At 43.2% G+C, this 19,832-nt stretch overlaps 1 protein-coding gene across 1 annotated transcript in view; it reads right to left on the bottom strand.

Moving 5' to 3' along the window:
- Positions 1-880: 880 nt before the first annotated feature.
- Positions 881-19,832, bottom strand: part of LOC308388947 (UPF0606 protein KIAA1549) — a 37,235-nt gene continuing 18,283 nt past the window's right edge. The window contains exons 9-21 of the mRNA XM_080869984.1: positions 18,896-19,073; positions 17,954-18,138; positions 13,969-14,130; positions 11,421-11,650; positions 10,356-10,492; positions 8,654-8,859; positions 7,164-7,390; positions 6,925-7,069; positions 6,530-6,844; positions 5,305-5,351; positions 4,598-4,746; positions 3,467-3,621; positions 881-3,116 (exon numbers count right to left, since the gene is read on the bottom strand). Coding sequence (XP_080726110.1) covers positions 2,925-3,116; positions 3,467-3,621; positions 4,598-4,746; positions 5,305-5,351; positions 6,530-6,844; positions 6,925-7,069; positions 7,164-7,390; positions 8,654-8,859; positions 10,356-10,492; positions 11,421-11,650; positions 13,969-14,130; positions 17,954-18,138; positions 18,896-19,073 — 2,328 coding nt within the window. The 3' untranslated portion in view covers positions 881-2,924. The remainder of the gene's footprint in view (positions 3,117-3,466; positions 3,622-4,597; positions 4,747-5,304; positions 5,352-6,529; positions 6,845-6,924; positions 7,070-7,163; positions 7,391-8,653; positions 8,860-10,355; positions 10,493-11,420; positions 11,651-13,968; positions 14,131-17,953; positions 18,139-18,895; positions 19,074-19,832) is intronic.

Genomic DNA, 19,832 nt, shown 5'->3' with positions numbered 1-19,832 from the left:
GTGTGTTCTTTCATCATGCCCGAGATATAACTCAAACTAGCAGCATCGTGAAATTAAAAAGACGGATTATTAAGGAAAAATGAATTCATGTCTTGCCACAGCATGACTCCTGTGTATAGAGGAGATCGGAAACAAAATCGAAACACAATAAATGAACGACTTAAAGTCGATGACTATAAGTCATCAAATCCCTTATTAGGGTTTACTTCTCAAAACTAAGACCAGATGAATTTGCTGCCGTTTTGGAGCCATAAAAATAACCAAATGTGCGCATGGACTGTGAATATTGACCACTCAGGAGTGTGCTGTCAAATACTTGCTGAGTTGTGCAAAGTCAACCCCTGTAGAGACAGATCAGGAGATTTACGGAACATTTAGATGCCTCACTCACTGGCTTTAGAAGCTGTGATGGGGATACGAGTCAGTGAACGAGGAGCTGGAGGTTATTTTAAGAGAAATATAAACGTGTAACAGTCACCGGCGCATCTCGATTGATTCATTTAATTGGTGTGTATTTGTATGTTCATATTTTCCAGATATTGGTGGTTAGAAAAATTCATCTCACCCAAAGGCTAGTGGAAGCATCACTGATCCAAACAGACTCTGCTGTATGATAAACATCTGTTGCATGTTCACAATTCAAAAAGACGTAAAGAGCCCACCGACTGACCTGCTTTCAGAGACGCCTAGAATCATCCATGGGAACTGGTTACGTCATGTGCAGCGCGGGAGCGCGATTTGTCCTTTTAGTGCAGCTAGTTTTCCTGTGATGTGCTGACACCCTGTGGTTTTCTGGTGTAACTACAACACCTGTAAGCATGTGACGTTTTGGATGAATGACGTCAGATGTTATGATTGCTCAAATGAAACCAAAGCAAAATAAAATCTGAAGTAATTTTCACTCTGGCAATGTACATTAATTAAAAGGCAGCTCAAGTTACAGCTTACTTTGTATTTCACAAATTCTGAAATAGCATGCTCAAAACCAAGCCAAAGAAATACAACAATTAAACATGCAAATGGAAAGTTGGGCCAGCCAACGGATCATTTTTACATAGCAGAACACGTAGAAAAGGACTGGAAATAAACAACAACAACAACAAAAAGCAACTGAGGATGAACACAAGGATGTAGTTACAGTACAGGACCAGCAGATGGAGGCGTACAGTGTGAGATGGATAAACCATGAACATGTAATGGACAACAAAGCTACAGTGTCACTGTTACCTGATGTTCCATCGATTCGTTTACAGTTCAACTGCCCTTACATCCACTGACAAACAGCCATGTTGGAATAATGATGCTTTTAAATAATTCTGTGTTAGAATTGGGAGCGTAACAGTAGACAGTCTGGTGCTTAATCAATTCAGGTGAGTCCAAAAGGCACGTCACATGGAAAGGAAACATGGCATGAGAAGGACACCGTGGCCACATCAGTAAAATCACCTGGAAGTCGAGGCTTGTGCAGGGAACATTTCGAATTTGCCATATGATCCTGGCACAAACTGCAAAAACACATCTTCAAGTCCTGCTATAAAAACCCCACAGTTCCTCTTTTATTTTAATCGAATGAATTAAAATTTTAGGCCTCCGAAACATCGCACCACATCCTGTGGAAAAGACCTGGAATGACTTCTAACCAGCATGATGACTAAGAGCCAGGTGAACACAATTAAATGATCCAAATCTATTTAAAAAGCATGTAAAAATGAGTAGTTGAAGTAAACTCTTAATGAAATACAGTACACGTCTTCCCTTCCTGTGCTAACAAAAAGGCAAATCAAACGTCCAATACTGCATGAAAAAGACATCCATGTGTATTCAACACAGAAATGAGCTGAAACAGAACACTGGTGTCTGTGACTTTCCCTAATTTACACTTCTTCCATGTGACCTTCTAAAGTGTCTTTTTACGGATTTGTCCGTAAGGAATCTCTTAATGAAAAACCTGAGCCGTACCAAGTCGTCTGCATACAGTGCATCAAATAACCACATAATGAATACATACATTAAATATTGACCATAATCATCAAGTATGTCACCTTTTATTATTTGTACCACATCTGTGCCTGCGTCTTTAAAACTTGCTCAGAAACTGTTTGATCTGCTTAAAGGCTGATTCCTTCTCCTGTTTGCTTAACCATCAAGTAGCTTCTCAACACGAATTTAAAACAACAACAACAGCACTTTAACATGAAAAAGTATATATTGTAAGCCGAGAGGTCGAACACTGTTTTACTGTAGTAAGTAAGGACAGAATAGGTAGCATTAATGAGTGTTATTACTGTGTATGGATGCCCCTTTTTTTGCCTGCTGTCTGAACTGGGTTGCTGGCTGTGAACTATGGTCTTACTGTAGGCTCTAACAGCAGGTATGGTCACGTGAACTGTATCACAGTGTCAAGGCATAACATGGCTCATCATGGCAGAAGACAGGAAGCACCTGATGGTGGAAAGGAAGTTAGGGGTCTGCATCAAAAAGAAGAAATACATCAGGTTATGTGATGTAAAAAGACATTGTGACTTCAGTCTGACACTGTATTTCTGTTTGTGAAGGCGACATAAAGTTGAAACTATGACACAGAGTCTGAGGAAATGCAGCAAAATCAAGTCCGACGTCCACAGTACGTGACATTAGCGCTCCCTGGTCCACGGTAAAGAACAGGAAAGAAACACGGGCATGTCGAGTTCACGCGTTGGTTTCACGTCATCTCTGGTCAGCTGTACTCTACTGCAGCTGATCTCAGTCTCTATCAGCCATCCTGTTATGCAGTTTCTCAGGAGCAAACCTCTCTACTTTAGCAGGACTATCTCTCTGCTGTACAGCTTAATGGACTTCCATGGGAAGCACTGTCAGATTAGGTGAAGCAAGCAGGCAGGGTCAGTGACATGACTGGTTAGAGCAGGACACTAGAAGCCAGGACTTCAGCTGTGGTAGCTGGGCACAGCCGCCTGCTTCTGCGAGAGCCGCAGAAGCTCCTCCCGGATGGCCTTGATCAAGGAGGCAGAGGAATGAGTGGGAGGAGAAGTATCCAGAGGTGGGGGGGCTGTCAGATAACCCACACCATCTAGATGGGTCGGGGGGGCCGTGGGCTCCCTGATACCACTCCGGTGAATCTGGAAGATAGAGGAGGACGAGCAGTCAGGGGGTCCATAAATAGCAGGCAGGACAGAAAGGGCAAACGGAACAACAGGGGGAGGTGATAAAAAAGAAGAGAATAGATAAGATAAAAAATATCAAGTAACAAAAACAGAAGAACACCAGAAAATTAGAAGAAAACCAAACTGAAACTGTGGGTGTTTCTCAAAAGCAATACAGTTGGCTTCCTGTTAGGATCGAGTTACTGTGCGTTTGTTTTTAATAATTTGATGATTAAATGAAAAGTTTGGGATTTCATTTAGTTTCAGGTTTCAATGAAATTAAATGAACTTGTTAATGAAAAAATAAAAATGTGCAATTCACTCACTGCATCTTTTTCAGCTTCTGCTCTGGAGAAATTGTCATCATGATAGTGGTTCCAGCCTAAGCCTCCATTCTGGCCCGGAGCAGCCCTGACTCCTGCTGGGAAACCATTCATCCGACTGGACAGACCCACTTGTGCAAGATGATGGAGCTGGGCACCTAAAAAAATAAATAAACACATTATACTTACTGGCACTAATTTCCTAAAGACCCAACCTTAATCATGCCAGCTTCTTGCCCAACCTTAAACCTTACTGTATCTTCCATTCCTACTCAAAACTGCTCGGGATCACTGCAGTATTCTTTTATGCTCTCTCATCTAAGCAGAGAATATATGAAACTGTCTTTACTCGGCATCAGCGTCTGAAAATTTGTCAGCTGCATGCAAATTTATACCCACTGTAAGTGAAGTTACAAAGTTATTGGCAGCTGCCTGACTGTCTGTCCTCAGATTAGCCAAGCTGTTTTTGGGTGAGAGTGAGCGTGCACCCTGGACTGGTTGCACGTCTATCACAGATGTTCTTCAATCATTGCAGAAAATATTGGCAACCTGAATCATCTGTACGTTTTGCTGACACACCCCATTCCTGCTGCAACAAATGGCTTTAATCGCACGCGCCGCACTCAGCCAGTTCAGAAAGGGCATATTTTAAATGCAAGAGTTATTCCTCTGTAGTGACAGCTAGTGCAAAACCTTTCACGTTTGCACTAGTTATTTCTGTCAGTGTTACATATTCTCAGCAGTTTATTGTTAAACAAAGTCAGAGATAAATAGTGTATAGCTCTAAGAATAAAAAAAGGACATATTTGTGCTAATGGTTCATTTTGTTGTTTAGCTGTAACTGACAGTGGGAGTATTTACATTTAGATGGATTAAATATAGCATAAAGACTGAGACGGAGATTAAACACTGAGATAAAGAACATACATGTCTATCTTTAAGCATGATTGCTTAAGATGTGCGTTTCCTTTTTTCCTATTTTAAAAAAAAAAATCTGCAAAAAAGTTGAAAACGAGATGCAGAAATGAATGGACACCATGAGCTTTGTTTGGGGGGACAGAGCAACAGCCTGAACATAAAATATTGTTGTGTTAATGTTGCATTTGTGTGATGCTATCGAACTTCCTTGTGTACCTGTGGTTCCTCCCACTGGACGCGGTCTGGCAGATGAGGGCAGTTCATCAGCGTAGAGGCCCCTGCTGGAGTACAGGCTGTCTGGCTGGAGCTGCTCACCGTGCCCTGCTGTTTCTCCTGGTGGCAGGTAGCTCGAGCCAAGGCCCTGCCTGAAACACAGACCAAAAAACTCATTTATGATTTAAGAAAACATAAGGACGCACCAATAGCTGAATTCTGGGTCAGTTTAAAGTAAACAATTTGACTAATAGCAGATGATGATTTTTCCCCTTTTTTGCACTGTTACTGAACATGGAGACATTTCATACTGTGTGTGTGTGTATTTGTGCTACTTTTTTAGCATGCTTTACATTTCTAATCACAGGGAGTCCTTCCTATATGGTGCAATCAATAACCTGATAGTCAAGCATTTCACAATTTGGTACCAAATAGTGGAAAACACAAATGGTTGACAGCTGATACTCTACATGTGTGTACACGTGCAGCCTTTTCAGAGTCTATTAAGAGGCAGCTGTTCAGACCTGATCCATTGAAACAATAAAATAAAGAGGACTCTTTTTCAGTATTCATGAGGCTCAACTCTATAAATGTAAACTAAAGAAAATGTCCACACGGGTGAAAGTTCACCTGTAATTATAAATAGGAAATACCTCTTGGGGTATGAAGAACATGTGGAAAGCGACTCTATTTTCAGCTGCTTTACTGACCTTGTTGCCATGCCTTGCACTGCAGCAGAGGACATCTCAGGGAATCTCTGGGGAAGACCAACAGAGATGTGCTGTGTTTAAGTGACAATGATCAAGTACCAGTGATGACAGAGGTCTCAGGTATAAACAGTGAACTGTTTTTACGAAGCATCAGGGTGTAGCGATACAAATATTGGAAAAGAAATGCAAAAGCGATTTTTAGTTGATGCAGTTATTCTTATGAGATCACAGTCCTGCTGTGTGTGTTACAATTTACTGTACTGTTGGTGGTTATTTTACATAGTGAACATTGTTATTTTTACCAAGCAAAGTTTCGTTGGATATCCATATTTTTAATAGCATATAAAAGCACCATCAAAGGGCTTTTTATGGCTGCACTGCTCAGCGTTTCTTTCACTCTTCTGGGGTGAGCACCCGTGTTGGATAGAGGACAAAGTATTGTTATTAACAGCTGTAAAGCAGCATGAAAGATAAGAAAGCATTTAAAAAGTGTATTCAGGGAGTGAAAATGTATTCTCTGCAGTCAAGAAGGTCTGGGATTAAATCTTTAAGGTTGCACTTCCAGGGAATGAATGAATGAAGTGACACATTTAGATCTGGACCATAGAACAGCCATACAATGCTTCTATTTTGTTTTTGTTTAGAGTAGATTTTTGCACTTGTAAAGTACCGATTCGATTTTCTTCTTCTTACACAAACAACCTTAATTTCAGCTAAGCCCTCTACCTCTCATGGATTTCAAAGCCAGGGATAATTGTACATGAATAGTATTATGCTGCCGTAGCTAAGTGTTAATAACAGAGGTTGGCACTGCATAAACTGGCCTCGCTTTGTAAAGCCTTCCAAGCAGTTTCTTTGAAAGTAGCCTATACCAACAGGAATTAATAAAGATTACGTGGGTGATGGCTATATCACTGAAGGGTCTTAGGAGCTCTACATAGCCAGTGGGGGTGGGCAGGGGGGGGCTAAGGTTGCACCTTGCAACAGATGGAGGAATACTTAAGTCAGTACTTTGCTAAGAGGACGTGATTATACTGGAAGCAATAGGCTTCATGCTGAGCAGGAGAGCAAAACACCTTAAGAAAGTGAATGCAAAGCTGTGTCTCCCACTGTTTCTATTTGTAACACATATTCTTGTTCCATGCAATATAGCAGCTGAATTATTTATAGCTGACTGGATGGACAATGCTCCAGCCAGAGCGTTTGTACACAGACGGCAACTTACGCTGGGGAAAGCTTGGTAGGAAAGACCCCAAGGTCTCGGCCCATGACCTGGAGGGCTAGAGTTAGGAGGGTTGCTGTTGACCCCTGGGAGAGTGATCCCAGCAGTGCTGCCCTGGGAAGTGGGTGACACAAGAGCGAAGGCGTCGTCCAACAGGGAGTGCATCTGCTGCCGTGCTTCCTCGATGGAGGGCTGTGGGGGCATGTACGGTGGTGGGGGAGGGGCATGGCCGGGAGGAGAGGAAGTGGGGGCTGGGAAGACATCATCTGTGGGGGAAGGACTCCTGTGAGGGGATCCTGGGCCTTGGTCAGGGTCCGACTGGAAAACATAGACGGCAAAGAACTCAGAAAGGTTGCAGGGTCCGTGAAAGGTTTTCCTACTTCTTCTGTGTTACTCACCACATAGGCAACATTGTTGACCCCGGGGCACTTTCTGTAAGCAGCATCAGTGTCTTCAGTGATGAGGTGGTCTTTGTCTGCTTCCATCATGCCTCCATTCATCTGGTCTTTCATCCTCTGCTTTGGTGAGCGCCTGCCTCGACCACTTAGAAACACATGAAGAAAGAGAGAAATATATTATCAGCATGCACAGAAAATCAAGTTCTCCACCAAAAAGTCAAAAATTCATAACCTCTAACCTTTTCTTGGGTTCCATGAAGACGGAGGGCATCTGAGCATCCGGGTCCAGGATCTTATCGATTTGCATCTGTTCTTTGCGATAAATACGATCCGGATCCTTTGCATCGCCAAGACCGCCTATGTCATCCATAGCTGGGAAGTCATAGTGGCCCTTCCTCTTGGCGCGAAGACGAATCTTGTTACGATGATGCTCAATTTCTGACTTGTGCCTCAACGCTACCTGGATCTGAGGATCAAATTACAATTATCAGTATTAGCTCGTTTGGCAAATTATAAGAACCACAGAAGCATCACAAATGAAATTTCAACCACGTGTGAATTACATCTTCCAAAAGACTCTGGAGGATTTCACTTTGTTCCTATGACTTCTTCTTTGAGAAAGAACATTTTCAAACTATCTGACCAAAGAGTTTGTGTCAGGGTTTTGTATTTTTTATTCTGCATTGAGATGAAATTTTTCAAAGGAACAGATGAGACTCCTGCAAGGCCTGTGGGGAATAATTAGCCTGGTAATTTTTTAACTTCAGCACTAAAAATACATCAACGTAAACACACTGGAGACAAACTGAAATACTGCAAAGAATGTGGGAGATGCTTCCCCACATCAGGTGACTTAAAACGACATGAACTCTTTCACAGTGGGGTTAAAAAGCACCTCTGTGCTCAGTGTGGGTCATCCTTCACCACTGCAGGTGACCTTAAAACACACAAACGAGTCCACACAGGAGAGAAACCATACAAGTGCAGACACTGTGACAAAAGCTTCTCATGTTCAGGTAATCGTAACGAGCATGAACGTACACACATGGAAGGAAACTACAGCTGTGAGCTTCGGTAATCTCAGTTCATACTCCGCACACAAACGATCCCACGTTACTAATAAACTGTTTCACTGTTACCAATGTGCCAAAACATTCACTTCATTATCTGCTCTTTGCAAACATCAGCGTGATCACGCAGGGCTGAAATCGTTCCCATCACAGGATCATAGTAAATCTGAAGAGAGAGAAACATCCTCTTCTGATTTCAGGGTCAAACTTAAACCCCTGGAGATCAGGCGCCACAGAGTTCAGATAGACTCTGCTGTAAAGATCTAATGAGGCAGCTATGAATGAAAATGTTCCCGTAGTTCCATTTTAATCTTTGTAAACTGTTCTTCTGTAGTGTTTGTGTTCAGTGGTTACCTTTTTTTTTTTTTTTTTTTCAGTGGTTGGATGAAAAATCTGTTTCCTGTTCTCAAGTTTTTATTGAATGTATTTTGTTAAATAAACTTAGTTAAAAATGTTAAATAAAGAAACAGTTTAATGACAAAAAACCCCCAAAACTTCAGCACAGCACAGTAAAACGATATCTTACTGTAACCCACGTTTTTCTAATGTGCTTGCGAAAGTAAAGCAAATCTTGATCCAGCAGTTTTAATAAAAAGACACTTTAACATTAAACTGCTGGATTATTTATCTCCTTAAAAAAGAAAATGAGAGCAGCAAACCTCTTTGGTCATTTGGTTTGTGTCTGACAATTTTCCATTGACGGGCGGACTGTGGAGTGGTGGGACAGGCATAGGCTGCATGGCGATAAGCTGGACTTTATTGGGGAGTCTCCTACTTGCGTCGGTGCCACGAGATATCCGATCAACATGTTCAAAGATGGAGGCTGAAGACAGCTGCTCATTTGTATCGTTCATAGGAGGAGGACCTGTGGAATAAAACAAAGGTCGTGACATGTTAGCAGCGAGTTCACACCGTATGCTAATGCTGATCTAAGCTAGGGGACAGAGATTTTACACAAACAGCTAATGCATAAGGATGACTAATGAAACATGTCCGTGTTTCTTTACCACTTCACTATATTCAAAATATTGGTTGTAATAAAAGTGTGGAGTAAATTTCTTGAGGGTTACGTGAAAATAAAACATTGATTTCTATTTCCAAAAGCTAAGCTTTGTTTCAAACAATGTCTTTTGCCTTTGTTTGTGAAGTTATTGTTTCCATGCTGTGACCGACAGCTCAGCACAGAAGTGATGGATGGTGAGAACTGTGCACAAAACTACCAAAGAACTAACAGACAACACACAGACAGCTGCTGGAGGTCAAGCCTGAGGTCTACAGAGACAGAGACAGAAAGTGGCAAGCTCTTACCAATTCTATTCTTGCCTGCAAACCACAAAAGAAAGGAAAGAGAGTCTTACTAGGGTGAAAGAGATCAAGTAAGAACAAAAATCAAAGTGGTTGCTGCATACTGACAACAATATTAAAAAACAACAACACAGAGGTGCAGCTGACACGGATGCATGAGAGAAAAGAAACATAACCAGGAAAGATCAAAAGAAAGGAAAAGGCAAGTTTCCATAGGTGATACTTTCATTTCTTCAGATCTTTTATTCAGTAGCTGGAAAAAAGCAAGGAAGATGTTGCTCTGAATAAGAAGAAAGCAAAAAAAGATGCAGCAGATTATTTAATATTGAATGTGTTTCATCTGGAATCCAATTAAACTCTTTTCATCCACCAGGTATCCACCGACCCAATTAAGCTAATACTACTGTTTGGTTGTTTTATTTACATTCTAAATGAACCAAGTCTCATACGTGCATCTGGGATTTTCTCTGGATATGACAATTTGGCAGAAATTAAATTAAAAAAGGGGGGTTGCTGCTGTCAGCCTAACCCAATCCTAACCTTAACCAGGTTAAAAGCACCGGGCAGAGCATAGTACAGTATCAGCACAGACTTATCAATAACAAAACACAGACTGTTCCTCTGTGTGTGAGTCAGGCTGCAGTCTGCGTGCCCGACTGCCTCGAGGTCCAGCACGTAATCTCTTGAGTGGCACTGCAGGCTTGAATCTATCAAAAAGCTGTCAGATAAAGTAACTTTAGCATTTTTTTTCTTTTTCCTCAATTCCTCTCCGTCTCGTCTTATTTTGACCACTGAATAGAAATTCCTACCAGCTGCTTCTTTTACTTTCACTCTGTTTTATGTCCTTGCCTGGAATCTCTTCACGTCTCCTCTGCTTTGTCTTTTCTTCCTCCCTTTACAATCTCAAACTGGCCTCCCTGTCAATCAAAACATGCTAGCTGTGGTTGCTCTCTCTTTATCTATTTATGTCAGCCAAGTCCCTTCATTTTCTTCCTCCCCCTCATATTTGCTCTCCGTGTTTGGAGGAGCGAGTTGAGTGTTGCCAGGGCCACTTACCGTTTAAAACATTGATGGGGACCTTACGGGTCTGCTTGCTGTCGCTGGGCGTGGCCTGGGCTCTCAGGTTCTCCTCGGTTGATTCCCGCTCACTGGAATGGTCACTTAACACAGAGTCGCCATCTGATGAGGAGATCCTGCCCAGGAAAGACACACAAACACAGCCTTAGATGAATAATTGAAGCCCAAGAGCGCACGAACATGCTGCACTGTCATGCATAATCAAAACCTGCGCTCTTGAAGAAAGGTAAAAGCTGGGAGGAGACTTCTAAGAAATAATAACATTGGTTATAACTTGTTGAAATAAATGCCTTAAAGAATCTCCGCTGCCAGAATGATTACATTCATTAAATAATTTGTCTTGGATGGCTGTCGAGCAAGGAGGAACAACCAGCGCCAACTGCCCAATAAAACAGCCTGATGTAATGGAAGACATTTGTAACAGGAGTTAATAAATGTATCCAGCAGTAACTGCTGTACTTGTTTTGGTGTCACATATCTAATAACCAGAAGAGTGAGTGTTCTGGGAAAGGCTGGTAATGTTGCACAAACTCATTTAAGCTGTCGATATCAAAACTGAAAATTCTTTAGTTAAGCTTTGATATTATTTCAAATGTAGGAAAATAGGGCCAGGGCAAAAATATTTAAAGAACAAAGTAAAATGAATATTTATAATGCTCCTCAGCTTAACCTCTGTAAGTTACACAGACCTGTCTGAGGGAGCAAAAGAAGATTCCTCCTTCTTTGGTGCATAAATTAATCAGAAGATCTGTCAAAAGCTTTTTGTCTGGTTGGCTAACTGCCCCAATTGAAGGAGGCAGACAGTCACCTCAGTTGGGAAAACAAGCTGTAATAAAATCTATACAGAAATGTTAACGCAATTTAAAAAAATGCTACCAGTGTTTCACCAAGTGTGGAAAATAAAAACACTAAGGTGACCGTATCTCTAAAATATGCTGGCTGTAATCATGAACTTCACTAGAACTGTTTATCCTCTCTTTATTTGCTTTAGGTAAAGTAAGCCTTTATGTTTTGTCACTTTCCTGTTCTGCGAGCAGCACTGACCTTCCTCTCCTTCGACCACTGCGCGACGCCTTTGTGGAGGAAGCGGACGTTTTGGAAATGGGAGTGGGGATCTCCCCATTCTCAGATGGGCTGAGGCCATCTTTAATGGATACTTGGACGGGCCCGAGGCCAGACGGGACAGGCTCCTGGATCACCATGACATCATCCTTGCTCTGCTGGCCAAGGTGCAGCTTGGCAAAGTCAAAGCCTTTAACGGTGGGAGCCTGCAGCTAAAGAAACGGGAAGAAGAGAAGGAACGAGTGGATAAACATGAGCCGAAAGCTGCACCAGCAAGACAGCGAGGGAGCGAGCACGACTTTCACTTAAGTATTTACTTATTGACAAGCATTCACCGCCTCATTGTGACATTAACCTTTACTTTTTAAAGCCTCTGACTTGAGAGTAATACTGCAAAAAACAGGGAACTGAAGGCTCAGAAAGTGATAGTCCAATGTAGTGCAATGAAATTCCATTAAAATTCCAGATTTGTAAATGAGGGAAATGACAACCAGAACGATGCCACGTTCGAGACATAATTGGGCTAAATGACTGATGAATGGATGCCCAGTGGGAGACTCACACAGTCAGACAAGAATGAATAAAGAGAAAGTCTCTGAGAAGAGCGAGAGACTTGGGTAAACATTGACTTGGTGTCTCTGTTCTTGGGGTGGTGGGGGATGGAGGCTGGAGCAGTGAGTGTAAAGCCCTCAGGACTTCCCGTCAGCAGAAGAGTAAACAGAAGATGTCAGATCTGAGTGTGTTTGCAAGCAGTTTGTGAAACTCTAGTCCTACGACACTGAAATGTGGCAACAAGCAAAGAGTGACGCGATGTGTTCCTCCTAATTCTCTGCATTACATGTGCGCACACCGAGTTTACTGAGGCAAAATGTACAGCTTAGAAGAGGCTTGTTGGTATAAAATTCCTAATCCAGTTTTCTGCTTGCCTGTATGAAACTGCTACTCCTGGGGGGAGTGAATGGGTATATGATTGTGTGTACTGTTCTCTGTGGCGCACAAATGAGGCCAGTCTTTGAGGGGCACAACACCTCAAATACTAAACTATGACTCATTATAGCCAACACCGAAGCTGAACGCACACAACACTTACACATGACTTAATCATAGCCATAATAAACCATTTACAACAACACAGACACAACGTACAACTCTGTTTCCTAAAAAGGATTATTAGGTCCTTTAAAACGTAAAGATAACACGTGAAAAACTATTAATTTTCCCAAAAAATAAATACTTACCGTACATTTGGTATAAGAAATACATTTTTAAATAGTTGGGACAGGAGCTACAAAGACTACAAAAATATTTAACAGAAAAAGGGAAACAAAAATGACCAAACAAACAAACAAAATCTAAACAAGTATTACCGTAGTCACATGAGGACTCAGGTTAGTGACTTGGGTTTAAAAAGAGAAACAGATGCCTTCACCACATTGTTTTGAAATTGCAATTAATTTGGAGAGTTTCATCATCTACAGCACATAATATCATTATTTTAATGATATTAAAATAATGATGATGAAACATTATTTTAACATCATTAAAATATGAAGAACTAAATAAATCTCTGCAGCAAGTCCCAGAGCTGCATCCCTGCAAGTTGAAGGTATCATGCAAAGTAAAGACACATAAAAATGAAACAGGAGTGACTCTGAACTGTCGAGCACTTTAAATCAAACTAATAATGGAAAAACATTTTGCTTGCAAAGAGGTGAAGCAACACAGCAGTAAATATGCTCCTGTCCCAGCGATGTTGTTAAAGTGGAAACGACGGTGTTTCGTTAAATACAAGCTTCATGTGATCTGTAAACATTCTGATTCTTTTTCTATGTTTTGTGAGGGGAAACAGAGTTGTATACATGATCTACCGACTATAAACACACACTTTTCTCTCTAGATACCATAATGAGGGAGATCCTACATCTATAAACACAAACAGGCACTAATCTCCCGTCTACTACATGAGATACCTCCTCCTCGGCTCGTCTCCCTTTAGACAACACTTTCTTTTTCCCGTCTTTCTTCACTTCCTCTGGTTTCTTTTTCACAGCTTTGGTCTCTTCCCTTTTTTGCTCTCTCGATGTACCTTCTTTCCTTTTCAGTTTCTTTTTATCCTCTTCCTCCTCTTCTTCCTCCTCTTCTTCTTCAGTTTCCTCCTCTTCTTCTTCAGCTTCCTCCTCTTCTTCTTCTTCAGCTTCCTCCTCTTCTTTGTCCTCATTTTTCATACCCTGATTGCTCTTGAGAGCTACTGATCTCTAAGCAGAAGCAATGATGAATAAGATAAATTGTTCTGCTGATAAGTGATGAGCTACTATTTGTTATTATATGAGCTACTGTTTGTTATTTGTATCACTTGTAACAACAAGTAAACACCCAGACTATAAAAATTGACTTCATATAACGTGCATACGGTCTTGTTCTTTGCATAATTGTGCAACACTTGAATAATAAACCATAAACAAGTTACTTCCAACAAACATACAACAGGTCTGACTACATTTTCTACAAATCACCAGACACTGCTTTGTACCTTCCCCTTTTTAAAATCCTTCTCCTCCCCTTCCTCCTCCTCTTCATCATCTTCTTCCTCTTCATACTCCTCCTCTTCATCCTCACTAAACTCAATACCTTTTTTAGTTTGAGGGAGTCGCTGTTGACGAGAGGTCCTTGATTCTCTGAGTAACATAGTAGACTGAGAGAAGAGGAGTGGTGTTAAGTCAAAGACGAATGTGTGGATCAGAGAGGATGAGCCACTGATACACGTCTGAGTCAGAGCACTGACCAAATGCTAAGGTTATGTTCAAGTGAAGGGGAATCAGACAGAGATGAAAAGATGAGGCAGTTTCTGAAACCAAAACATCCAGAGAACCACCCAAACAGGCTGCTTGTAATCAGGAATGGAAATAAACATACATAGGATGGAGTCTTACTCCTGTCTTGCTCACATGTATTCTTAGTCCAAGCTGAGGTTTGCAGGTGGACACGTTTTAGACAGAGATTCAGCAACTGTTGTTCTCTAATACTACTGTTATGAGTACAGCGCTGCAAATATGTTAAACACCTGTGTGGTCTTATATTTCTGCACCACATATGAACTTCACCAAACTAATACAAACAAAACAAGACAGCCAAATACTGGCTGTTAAGTTAATTTCTTACTTAGGAATAAAATATACAGCCTGACATTAGAAGACTGAATAAAAATATTCGTGACGATAAAAAGGGACAAACACATGCAAACGTGGAGGTTTCCAGACTAACGAGTACACAGATGACAGAATCGGTCAGAGCAGGTATTACACAGACGCCATCTAACAGGCAAGTTGTCTAATATTGAGCCAATGTGTGAAGAGTGCAGGAAGAAAATCCCTGTGATCACGCTCGCATCATGTATAGCACCCCGCCTCCTGCACTCTGCTCATGTGTCAAACCTTGCCTAAACCAAACAGAGCATTTGCAATAGTGAGAGGTTGTGTGATACTGGTGTTTCTGTTGTGTGCAGTTTGTGATTGTCCACCAGACAAGGGCAGTCAGATTTATTCACTGTCCACAGCTTATGTCTGAAAGCTGTTTCAGGGAGGGTAATACTATGACAGAAATCTTACTTAGGGCAGCCAAATAGCATTACTTCTAAAATTAAGTGAAGCTACAAAAGCCAGAGAGGCTTTTCAATAACCACAGATTGAACACAAAATGAGCCGAAGGGAAACTGTCGAGCAGGATTGTTGGTTGTTTCAAGCAAAAAAAGAGCTGCTGAGGCTGTTTGCTGTATGAGCAGCATCATAATTTTTAACCCAGCACATGTCCTTCAATATGTCTCTGCTGGAATCATTAAAGTTTTACTAATGTCATCCAGAAGACGGCATCATGATGTCCAAATCGGTGAGGTCTAGCAGCACAGTCATGGCAGTGACAGATAGCCTTTATTAATCATGCTGATTTATAATCCCAGGATTAATCCAGTAAATCTAATTAACAAACTATTTCTTTTTTTTTTTGGCCTGTCCCGTTTGGCTCTTTTGCCATCAGAATTGTTGTCTAAAGGCAAAGAAAGATGCCCAACGGATTTACTTTACCAAACTGACCATCCCAGCCTTGCCGTAATGGTCCATTTGATTCACCTTTTATTGTTTATTTTATTTTCACTTACTGAATACGGGACAGACTTGACTGGGGGAAAGAAGGGGAGAAAGAAAGAGGGAAAGAGAAACAGCTGAGAAGAGGGACGGGGGAGAAGGGCAAAAGACAAAAACCAACAGAACGGGCAGAGAAAAAAAAATGCATATATCAATCACCTGGGTCACCTGCTGAGAAAGAAAAAAGAAAGCAAGCAGAAGAGAACAAGAGTAATAGAATAAACAACATCACAATGATATATGGGAATATGACAGTAAATACTAAATGTTAAACATTATTGTGCAGCACATAAGATCAACAGAACACAGTGTGCTTTGAGGTAGGAGCCAAAAAGGGTGTAGTTTGTGGGTGTGATCACCCGTGTGTACACCTGTGAGCATGGACGCGCTTGTTTTTTGTTTTTTTAAAAGGTTCCTTCATGTAATGATCTGCTAGAGGGTGTGGGGGGGCCACAGCCCCGTCCTCCAGGGCATGAAGCAGGTGTGGAGGAGATCAAAACTCCAGACATCCAGAGGCCCCCAGAACACAAGAGACCAAGGAAGACCAACAGAGGGGCAGCTGCGCCACTGTCCCGGAAAGAGCTGAGGAGAGTCCCAGATGAGGGCTCACTCAGCAGCCGCGGAGCAGAAGCCAGGGGGAGTTGCAGTGACGCGCCCGTGAGCTCCGCCGGCAGCCAGCTGCGCCTGAGTGACCGAGCCCCAGGCCGAGAGGCCGGGGGCACCCCACCTCCGAAGTGGCCCGAGCGAGCCCCAGGCTCCAGGCCCCGATAAGCGGCCACCAAGGAGTGAGCCGGTGTGTACCTGGACGCCCATCCCCGGACACAAAGAACCACCAACGCACCGATGTCTGAGGGGGTCCGCCACTGGCAGGGGAAGTGGTGGTAGGGGGAGATAGGCCTCCAAACCTTGGAGGGCCTGAGGTGTCCCCAGAGAGGTGGCGTCTGATACCCAACCTGACATATAGACACAGACATACAGGCACACACAGATACAAACATCCATTCCCACCCTCATGCTCTCATATGCACTTACTCCACACTCAACCAACGTGGAGACAGACATAAAGAGACGTTGTACACACGATCACACTCCCCAAGCGTACTCTACAAACCGGGTCTAGGTGCCCCCACCCCTGGAGGGGGGAACTGCACCCAGACCCAGGTGGTGTTACCCTTTTCCCTGCGGTGGGGGGAGGCAGACCGCCCCGACTCCGCAGCAGCAGGAAGGCTCCAGACCGCAGTCGGACGGCCAACTCCTCCTCCTAGTCCTAGCCCCCCTGCTCCAGCAGGTCGCAGAGAATGGGGGTGAGAGAAGACTCCAAACCTCCCTCCACCCGCTCATTGTAATGTTGATGCATGTGTGTTCTAAGGTGCATTTAAAACCCAGGAGGGCATGGAGCTACCTGCCAGAGAGCAGCAGGTAAGCGCATGGTCCCTCCTGCTAGCCCTCAATGTCTACGTGTATTTAAAATTGAGAGGTGGGCAACGATGCCAGGGGTGGGGTGTACACCCTGATGGTACTTTGGACTCCGTGTATCGTGCCCACCCCCAAGATCCTATATGTATGTGTAATGAGAGTGTGAGTAATGTGAATGTCTAAGTTGTGGGATAAAATTGAGGCAGAGGCAGCCAGAAGGGGACGGGGGGGGGGGGGGGGGTAGCCTCCTCTGCACCCTGGTGACATACCCCTACTCCAAGGCCCTGCATGTGTGGGTGGTTGTGGTGGAGCGGGAAGAGGGAGGCAGCTGGAGATGGGGAGGGAAGGAAGGGAGGGGCAAGTGACCCCTCCCTGGGGCCAGCTCCCCCGCTGACCCCAGTAGGTACTCCCACACTCCGCGACCCGCCAGGGAAAGGGGGCCCAGGCCCATCCAGACCGGGCCCAGTGCAGCAGCGCCTCCCGGCCCCACAGAGCCCGGGACAGTCCACCCAACCCCACCACAGAGAAAACTGCACCCACCACACCATCCACTCATCTTCCAGACTACATAAGACAATAAACACCCAGGCTGAGATCTTCCTCCACCTCTCCTGTATCTCCCCCTCCTGCAGAGGGAGCTCCTGAGGAGAGGAAAGCTCCTGCAAGATGTGACAATCTCCCCCACCAGTTGAAGAGCCCCCCAGGTGGCTCGACGCACCGGCAGCACCCCGCTCCAGGGCTGGGCCCCCATGCACCCACCCGCCCACAACCCCGGCAACACACCAACCAGGACCCAAGCCCCCGAGGCCCGGTCCGGGTCCCAGCCCAGAGACGGAGCGCCCCCAAACTATTTCTAACAAAAACACCTTCATTACATAATTACAAATATAAAATTTACGGCACAAAAGTCATTTTGAAACACTGATGCAGGAAAGCATCTGTAAAGTAAAGATGGAACTTTACCTTTTGTCTCTGTTGGATGGAGGTCATGGCGTCTGGCTGGAATTCCAGCTTGTCTGTCCGACACAACTTCCAGTAAAGGATGGAAATGATGACGACGACCACGAGGAGGGGGATCACAACCCCGATGATGATCCACATGTTTGTGTTCTCATTGTCAGAGGGTGAAGATGTCACTTTTTCGACAGCTGTGATTAGAAAAAACAAAGAAACCATAAACTGCTAAGTTCATATATTGACTACAAAGGAGGAGAAGGTGTTTTTAGAATCCAGGTTCTTTTCTGTTACCAGTATTTCCCATCGGTTGGCTGCTCTTCACATGTTCTGTATTTATTAACAGTGACACTCCTATATGCTAATGAGCTCATCTTTATTGAGTTTCAGCCTTGATCGAACTGAATCTATAAAGGTGAGCGATTTACGGGACATCTGTAAACCGTAGCTACAGAAAATAACCTGGATTCGTTTCTCCCTGGACAGACACGGCGCTGCTTTGGTTTTAATTAACAGTCACTTCATCCTCTGGGAAAGCACCATAAAAGAACGCAATCAGAACGGAGACAGAACTCCCTTGAGGGGCTCTCATTAGCCTTCATCCGTTGTTTAGATTCCTAATAAGGAAGACAGGGTTTGGGTGCAGCGTGTACAAAGGGAGATAATTAGCTCAAATGTTACTATAAACATGTAAAGATACACATGGAGCTGGCAGTCAGTATCCTTTCCTCTTATTAGGATCTTGAGAACAATTAGCCATTACAATAACAGTAATGATGGTGAAGCTAAAATAATTAGTCTTTTTTTGTTTACATACACTAAAACTTCCTGCCAGCATCAAAGAAGAAAGAAAAAACACACTAATAAATTAAATAAATTCACATGGGAGTGTTTGATTGACTTGAACTATCATAGATAATCTTTTTTATCTATTTATTGAGACATACTTACGTTGTGCCAATATGCCCTGTACACGATATCCCAGGACAATAGCAGCTCTTTGGACATCCAGGCTGTTAAGCAGGCTAGCAGTCTGATCTGCAGGCATCCTCTGACCACTAGGCCCCTCCACAAAATACACTATTTCGAGGGGGAGGTCAGTACCCGCCAACCGGCTTGTGCTTACAACCTGGGAATTAAAACAAGGAGGACTGGTAAAGTGTTTCAGAATGCAGTTTTGAACAGATATGGGTAATTTTCTTTAAAGCAACAGCTGTGATAGATAAAAGGCAGGGGAAGAGCAGATCTTCTTAAACCCCGCCCCCAAAACATTCAATGTTTTATGCATCATAAATTTATCCTCCAGGGTCAGACTGTCGAAGGAGCTCTACTGTAACTTCCTGAGGCATCTGAGGGAAAACACTAGCTGCAAATGACCCATACTGTCAAGTGTGCAATTGCGTACCAGTGCATTGAAGTTGAAGGGATGCTGTGTTGACACAGTGGAGGAGAGCGAGCTCTCTGGAGCAAGTCGAAGGGGACAGAAAATTGCTTCCAGGGAGCAATATAAACATAAGAAGATATAAACATAGCAGGATATATGGAAGTGCTTCAGAGGTGCATATGGAGATGACCTTAAAAAGAAAAACAGGTGTGTTTTTGCGTCTTATTAGAGTCACAGATCTTCCTGATCACACCCCAGATTTGACGGCTGTCATACAATAACAGAGTCACTGCCAGACCTAGTAACTCCTATATGATGGAAGCCCTTTTACCGAACTGCCAGTAATCTTATTTTTCCTCCAAAGGTAAGCATTTCCAGATGGTGCGGGGGGAAATAAAGGCTGGAGCATAACGGACTCTGTTTATTTGCTAAGGGACAAAGGCTGTCAATTCTCAGTTTTGTGGTCGTTAGTAGTGTTAAAGGGCATTTCTTTTCTTGGTTCAC

Source organism: Rhamphochromis sp. 'chilingali' (assembly GCF_963969265.1).
Source record: "Rhamphochromis sp. 'chilingali' genome assembly, chromosome: 2".
Classification (NCBI taxonomy): Eukaryota; Metazoa; Chordata; class Actinopteri; order Cichliformes; family Cichlidae; genus Rhamphochromis; species Rhamphochromis sp. 'chilingali'.
Note: the sequence above shows the minus strand (reverse complement) of the source record. Positions and strands in the feature narration are given on the sequence as shown.